The following is a 7796-nucleotide window of genomic DNA, read 5'->3' on the forward strand; positions in this document are numbered from 1 at the left end:
GTCTTTGATTAAAAATAATAATTAGTAAACAGTACGTTCAGTGTATAAAATAAATAAAAGGCAGTATTTAAAATACCTGCCACATTTCACATTTCACCCGCTAATTATGTAATTATTTTTTTCCTAAAAAAAAAATAAGGTAATAAAAAGTAAATCCCACTATGTAATGTTTTTCTAAAGGGAAGTAATCGTGTTTTCCTAATTGATCAAGGGAAGTGATAATTGCTAAAGAACTAAATGTAAATAATTTTCAGACCCAATTAGAATTTTTGTGAATGATGATACATTTTTAAAAAAAAATTGTTTGATGAACATGCCGACAATTATCACTATAAGTTTGAAAACTGAAAATAATTTTTTAAATCATGAATTTAGAAGATGAGCACTTTAGATGTATAACACTATGAAGATGAAGTCGATTATTTTTTATATTTATTTGTAATCCGCATACAAACATATTGAATTCAACTTTATATAATATATATATATATATATATATATATATATATATATATATATATATATATATATATATATATATATATAGTTTTATATACATTTCTATCCATAAAGTGACAATAACAAGGAGATAGAAATACACTGATACATAGGCACAATGTTAGCTACACACAGGCAGTCTGAGAGAAGTTTACGTATATGAACCCGCACATGCATAGATATATATATACACACAGACCAGTACAACTATACACCCTTCACGGGTACTCTGTCGAAGCTTTTACTTGTATATACAGGTTCAACACAAACCAAATGAACTTTCTAGAAAACATTTAACTGCAACGTTTTTTAAAGATGCTATCATTTGATCATTATTTATGTGCTTGTGCTTTTGATACTATTTTAATATATCATTTGGCCTACGACACCTCTAAGTGTATCTGGTTCTATTTCAATGCCACATCTACGTGTATGTGAACGTGAACCTTGTCTTGTCCAGCTCAGGTTTCCACTTGTCCACCTCTTCACTCATGACGTCAGTAAACCAGTTTTTCCAGTCACCTACTTCACCTGGAAATATTTATTTCCATACATAATACATACATACTCCACTGCTAAACGTGTATACCTACTCTTTCTCTCTCTCCCTATCTCTCTCTCTCCATAAAACATTTTTAGAAAAAATCCCCAAACAACTAAAAAAACATAATTAGTTCGACTAAACTTCTTACAAATAATACCCACTTGTGACATATTTATTTAATTATTAATTATTTTTCATCCTATCTTTCTGAATTGCGAAAATATATGAGAAACAATAAAAAAAATAAATCATATTATTTGTATTATATTTATCTATATCAAAATATTATCGCATAAAAAATATAACAATATATCACCACCCGCTCACTTCGTGTATTTCAGTTCATCCAGGTATAGCACCAAATGTGTGAGGGCGTAGGACTCTTATAAACACCAACAGAACTCTTTGAAGTTAGATAACAACGGACGATTTAATGCTATTACGTTATCTCATCCATCTCCAACACCAACCGTCACTGCCCACCCCAACCTTTAACTTCCCACCCCTTCCCCCCTTTATATTTATCTATATCAAAATATTATCGCATAAAAAATATAACAATATATCACCACCCGCTCACTTCGTGTATTTCAGTTCATCCAGGTATAGCACCAAATGTGTGAGGGCGTAGGACTCTCGTACACACAGCTTATAAACACCAACAGAACTCTTTGAAGTTAGATAACAACGGACGATTTAATGCTATTACGTTATCTCATCCATCTCCAACACCAACCGTCACTGCCCACCCCAACCTTTAACTTCCCACCCCTTCCCCCCTTTATTCATCCCTACACAACTCAATTTTCTCGCTAACAGCACAACCGCTGTCACTCGACCAGTCGCTTCCCTTGTTACCCTCGTTCACTCCTTACAACAACATACACGTCAACACACGCTGTCACTCGACCAGTCGCTTCCCTTATACCCTTGTACACTCCATACAACAACATATATATTAATACAATCTACCTCGCGTGTCACAACATAATACATACTCACACGCAGTGATCCGTCCCACATATACACCTTTCGAACACATTACATCACCACACCAAGAACTACCCACCTTTTCTAATGAAGAGTTCACTAGCTTTTCCTTTGTAATTTTCCTTCATGCTGTCGAACGTTGCGGCGTCTGCTATTTCTTTGATGGTCTCATTCGTCAACTTCACCTCCAGAAACGCTGCCAGTGTTCCAACAACCCCTTCAAGATTCTGTTTGAAAAAGTTAAATTCTCTCTTTCCATCCATATTTCCTAATTCTACATATTAGCTGTAGAATTTATTTCTAGAGCCATCATCAGCACACACATGTAGGATACTTACGCGCTTCATATCCTCGAAACTTATAATTAGAATAGGATGGTCCGAATTTTCCCCAATCGCCTTGTCCCATTGCTTGTGGAAATCAAGAAAACTACCGTAATCAACTGTAGATGATACGCGTATTTGATTCATTCTAGGCTATTTGTTTTTTAAATACCGAATCATATAATCAAAAGTCTTTAACGAATAAGTACAGAAAAGAAATCTTGTTAACATATACATGCATATAAGCTATACATATATGGTGTCAAAAATGCAGTTCTGAATTTGTAGATTATGCAAAAAAAAAAAAAAAAAAAAAAAAAAAAAAAAAAAAAAAACAACAAAACCCCCCCCCCCCCCCCCCAACATTATCCCCAAAATAGGCTGAATTGACTGTAATATGTATATAATTAACTATGTATAATAGTGAGTGTTATATGTATATAGGCCTATTTAGAACTAAGTATAGTTAAGCCGCACCCTGCCCTTGAAGCCATAGTTGAATCCAGTCCTTGAACTCTCCCTTGTAATAGTCGAAGACCTGGCCCAGCTTGATGTGGTGACAATAGTGGGAGACGGCCACGTCTTTAGGGTTCCTTATGGTGAAAACTATCTTACATTTATAGGTCTTGATCTGGTATGAGAAACATGACATTTTTATACATGATTTTCTAATGGTGAAAACTATCTTACATTTACAGGTCTTCATCTGCTATGAGAAACATTGATTTTTTATTTTATGTGATTTTCTAATGGTGAAAACTATCTTACATTTTGGAGGTCTTAACATGAGATAAGAAATTTAAATTTTTGCGCGCGTTTGTTGACAATATCTTTAAAAAAAAAACCCAAGAAAAAAAACAACACTTTGTTATTTCATTATTTAAATAAAAACCGTTAAGCTTAATAAAGATTCTAAAAGTCTCTTGTAAAAGCTTGATTTTCTCGGTATTACAATTTACAAAATCCAGATTGATGGCCATAGTACTGAGACTGTGGGTCTAATTCTTGAACGATGTACCTTCGAAATACGGGCATTATGGCAAAGCAAATCAAATCAGTTATAAAGAATTAAAAAATGAATCAAAATTTATCGTGGGGAGGAGCTAATAATGTCGAAGGGAGGGGGGGGGGGAGGGCTAGTATATTAACACGAACTGCTATGACATAAGTTTAAAAAGTCAACATACATCATCTGGTAGGTCACTAAACAGTCCGTGTGTGTTCAACACGCGAGGGGAGGGAAGCGATTCAACAACTTCAGGGGCGACAAGCTCGAGAAATCCTGACAGTTTACCCTGTGTGGAGTAGTCGGCCTTGCCTTGCCTTATCATGGCGATAGTCTCCCATATCCAGTGGCAGCCTGCGGGCAATCAATCCGAATTAGACAACATCACCAACACATTCTACACAACGTTAAACAAAAGCAACAACATATTCAACACAACGTTAAACAACAGCAACAACATATTCAACACAACGTTAAACAACAGCAACAACACATTCAACACAACGATAAAAAAACATCACCAACACATTCAACACAACATTAAACAACAGCAACAACACATTCAACACAACGTTAAACAACAGCAACAACAACACATTCAATCCAGCGTTAGACAACATCACCAACACATTCATCACAACATTAAACAACATCACCAACACATTCAACACAACGTTAAACAACAGCAACAACAACACATTCAATCCAGCGTTAGACAACATCACCAACACATTCATCACAACATTAAACAACAGCAACAACACATTCAACACAACGTTAAACAACATCACCAACACATTCATCACAACATGAAACAACAGCAACAGAACAGTCAACTCAACGTTAAACGACATTATTGTGAGGGCTCTTCAGAGGGGGGGGGGGGGGGAGTGATGAAGTACGAATAACCTGTTTCATTAAACCTAACTCGGTATGTTAAGATATAGTGTGAACTTAAGAGGTACACAAAATTTATGTATACTTAATAACCATGATAGCACAGGATCACACTTTATACCACTAGCTGATTACTGACTTGATACATGACCTACAACATGACCTACAACATGACCTACAACATGACCTACAACATGACCTACCACACGACACATTACACGACCTAGCACATGACCTACCACATGACCCACCACATCACTTACCTGTTTTGGGGTATCCGCACACAAAAACATCGTCCGGCCTGACCTTCGTGTTTCTGATGTTGTTGATGTGCTCCGCCCCAAACGGGGGAAACAGTCTGCCATCCGGCATGCGGGTCATGGGCAGAAGATTTCCGCCAACATCTGTAATCCCGGCGGAATCGATAAATCCCAGTTTTCGTTTCGTGACAGCCTGCGGAATATTTTATCAACTCAATATGGCGTACTGAGTGTTTAGAAAAAAAATACTTCCTCACCTACTAACAATTACGCCCGCATATTATATATATATATATATATATATATATATATATATATATATATATATATATATATATATATATATATATATATATATATATATACCAGCACTTATTACTTTACCAAAATACCAGTTACGACCTGCTGTAGGTGAAGTAGAATCCATCTTATCTTTTTCTTACCTTACCTTTACCCTGATGGGTCAACCCAGTTTACATCTGTATGTGTAACATGAATAACATTTTAACAAACTAGAGCAACAAAGTATATGATTAAGAAATTCCTTGATCAAACTCACATTCAAATTTTCCATCTCACTCCTTGATCTGACAGCAATTGCTTGAATTATTGTCGAACAAAAACTGCCGAAATCAATGGAACGTCTCAATCATATCTTTGTATCGCTTCACAGTTCACGTACTCTCTGGGTGATGTATTTCTAATTCTGGGTTTAGCTGTGGTATGTTGGTACAAGATTTTGCCATGAATTAATAATTAATGTACAGGCCACCGTTCAATAAACGTGTGATTTAGTTCTGTAAAAAAAGCTGACTAGCTCAATTAAAAATGACGTGATATATACACAACTGAAATACGCCAATTTAATGTGATTACATCGATCTGAAGAGGCTTACCATGACCAGTCATAAAGTAAACAATGGGCCTACCTTTCAACAGAAACTATCAGGTCGGGCTTTGATTAGAGAACTTTTCCACCACACCTGAGTACAGAGTCTAGATCTCGCACCTTTAGGCTACGCAAAAACCAGGAAACGAAGTGTCGTGTTGATTTAGGTCTGAGTTTGCCGAACATATCCTTTAACTCACTGAACCAAAACCACGACCATACGGCAAGAAATTTTCGGCAAACAAAACGGCAGCGAATGGTAGCGGCAAGGAGGTCATAAAAACAAGCACCAGGAGGAAACTTATTTTAACAGAACGTAAACAAAGCTCTAATTGGCTGACCTTTGACCCATCAACGTTGTAGTTCAGCTCTTGTTTACGTGGTTGGTTCAGACACGTTTTTAAAAACAATTGTAAACACATTCGTAGATAAACAAATCAGGAAAGGGAGACTATCTCCACTGATTGTTGTATCGTTCTCCAAATAGGCAACTTGTTTATGACTTGTATATTGTAAGATATAAAAAAATAGAATATTGTGTTTTTTTTGTAGTTTGAATATTTCTCTTATTGAATAAAAACCACATCAATCATCTGCTACCTTGTAGTTTGACAAGGGCTTTGGAAGCAAATCCAAAAAAAAGCAGGCTGACATCAGAGTCAACGGCTAAAAATTTGCATAACCAGTTGACACGTAGTACTTAACTGCGTTGGAGGGAAGAAGAAGAAAAGAACAATTACCATCCATATAAAGCACAGGACACACTGTCTTTTTTTTCTAGAGACTTTTCTTCGGTCTAGGGTGGGGGGGGGGGACTTGGAACTTTTGGGAGGGAGGGGGGGCGGACTTAAATTTCCGGGGGGCGAACACTAGTCAAAGTATATATTTTCTGCATAAGATTCACTTACAAAACCGAGACAGCTATTCGGCAATTAGCTGAAAACCTTCTTAGTTTTGACCACATTTTTCCCGTGTTCTAAGTGTCGGTAGTTTAGAACCGTGGGACTTCATTGACATTTCTTGAGAGTACATGAAAAATAAATGTTACCAAAACAAACGTTACCTGTTACTTGTTGTTTGTACTTTAATATTATACTTTAAAACATTCGGAAATTTAAATTTTAGATAATTTGATTTAAATTCTAAAAGCTAAGTTATGGAAATGATAAGATTATAATTTTTTCTTAGAGACTATTTTTATTGACTGTTCATTTTAAAAATATTTATCGGGTCTTAAAAAAAAATAGGGATTTAAAAATAAAAGTAATCCGATTATAATATTAGCTGTTATGACCCATTTATCTAAAAACATATTCACATTGAAATGTGTGATAAAAAGTCATACTACTAAATACGTCGATATTTTTCGATTTTGTTTCTTTGTCGTTATTAGAAAAACAAATATTGTTTAAAAAATGTTTACTGTTTCTATTTATTGATAAAACTACGAAAACTTAAAGTACCAAAAACAAATTCTAATCTAATCTAAATCCAATAGTCTTTTCGCTGCACAATCCCCCGTACCTTTAAAGTAAACATCAAAATCACCACAGTATATGAGAAGAAGTAAAATCAATAAATTTCGCTTTTATATTAGAGATTATCTTATTGAAATGCGAATTATCCAAAACCCTTAAAAAAAATTTTGTGACTATCCTCTGAAATCGATTAGATGGTTTTTTGAATGTGTCTGTGATTTAAATATTATTAAAATACTCGGGGATAAACGTAAAAATATTTTAAAGTACGTTTTACAAATTTACCATGATGGTTTTCATAAACACTACATACATCCGGGTTTTTGTTGCGTTAAATGTTTGTGCGGATTTAGCATCCACGTATTAAAAAAATTAGATTTACAAATTGCGTACAGTAAAACATTCCCTAATTATTTTTATATTGTTCAATGTCTCAGCCAGTTAGATTTTTCTCAGTGTCTGAACTATTTCTTTGGTTATTTTATTTTCAGTTGCTTGTACTACTTGTACAAAAATTGAGTCTATTGTGTTAAAGAGGTGTCTCTGAAATATGCACCTAATCTAAGGGAGCCGGACTTGTGTTGGTAAGACACTGGCCCATATGCCTTTGCCCAAAGGTCTTTTTCCAGAGTGGACGTTTACCCAACGTGTTTCAGGTATTTTCAAAGCTGACACTCAATACACACACACATATACGCCAGCAAGCAAACGTATATATATATATATATATATATATATATATATATATATATTTACCACTTTAAACATTCACACTTTGAGAAAAACATCATATATACTCAGTCATTTTAAGAGTGCTTCTTCATTATCAAACACACCGTTGATTTCAATCACACGACTATTATTTAGGACAGACTTTTAAAAATAGCATAACGAATCGTAAAAACTTTGAT

General features: G+C 34.8%; 1 protein-coding gene across 2 annotated transcripts; it reads right to left on the reverse strand.

Annotated features, from left to right (window-relative positions):
* Positions 1–579: 579 nt before the first annotated feature.
* Positions 580–5637, reverse strand: LOC131956827 (sulfotransferase 1B1-like). 2 transcript variants are annotated; one of them, XM_059321430.1, is made up of 8 exons: positions 5448–5637; positions 5078–5234; positions 4522–4711; positions 3543–3715; positions 2833–2986; positions 2371–2474; positions 2112–2259; positions 580–1029 (listed from the first exon to the last, which is right to left on the reverse strand). In XM_059321430.1, exons 2-8 carry the CDS (start codon positions 5090–5092, stop codon positions 923–925), a joined length of 891 nt encoding a protein of 296 aa, XP_059177413.1. In that variant the 5' UTR covers positions 5093–5234; positions 5448–5637; the 3' UTR covers positions 580–922. The 2 variants fall into 2 exon arrangements, with proteins under 2 accessions (XP_059177413.1, XP_059177414.1); XM_059321431.1 differs by lacking the exon at positions 5078–5234.
* Positions 5638–7796: the final 2159 nt, after the last annotated feature.

Source organism: Physella acuta, unplaced genomic scaffold, assembly GCF_028476545.2.
Source record: "Physella acuta isolate Inbredline_101_S28 unplaced genomic scaffold, ASM2847654v3 ptg001177l, whole genome shotgun sequence".
Classification (NCBI taxonomy): domain Eukaryota; kingdom Metazoa; phylum Mollusca; class Gastropoda; family Physidae; genus Physella; species Physella acuta.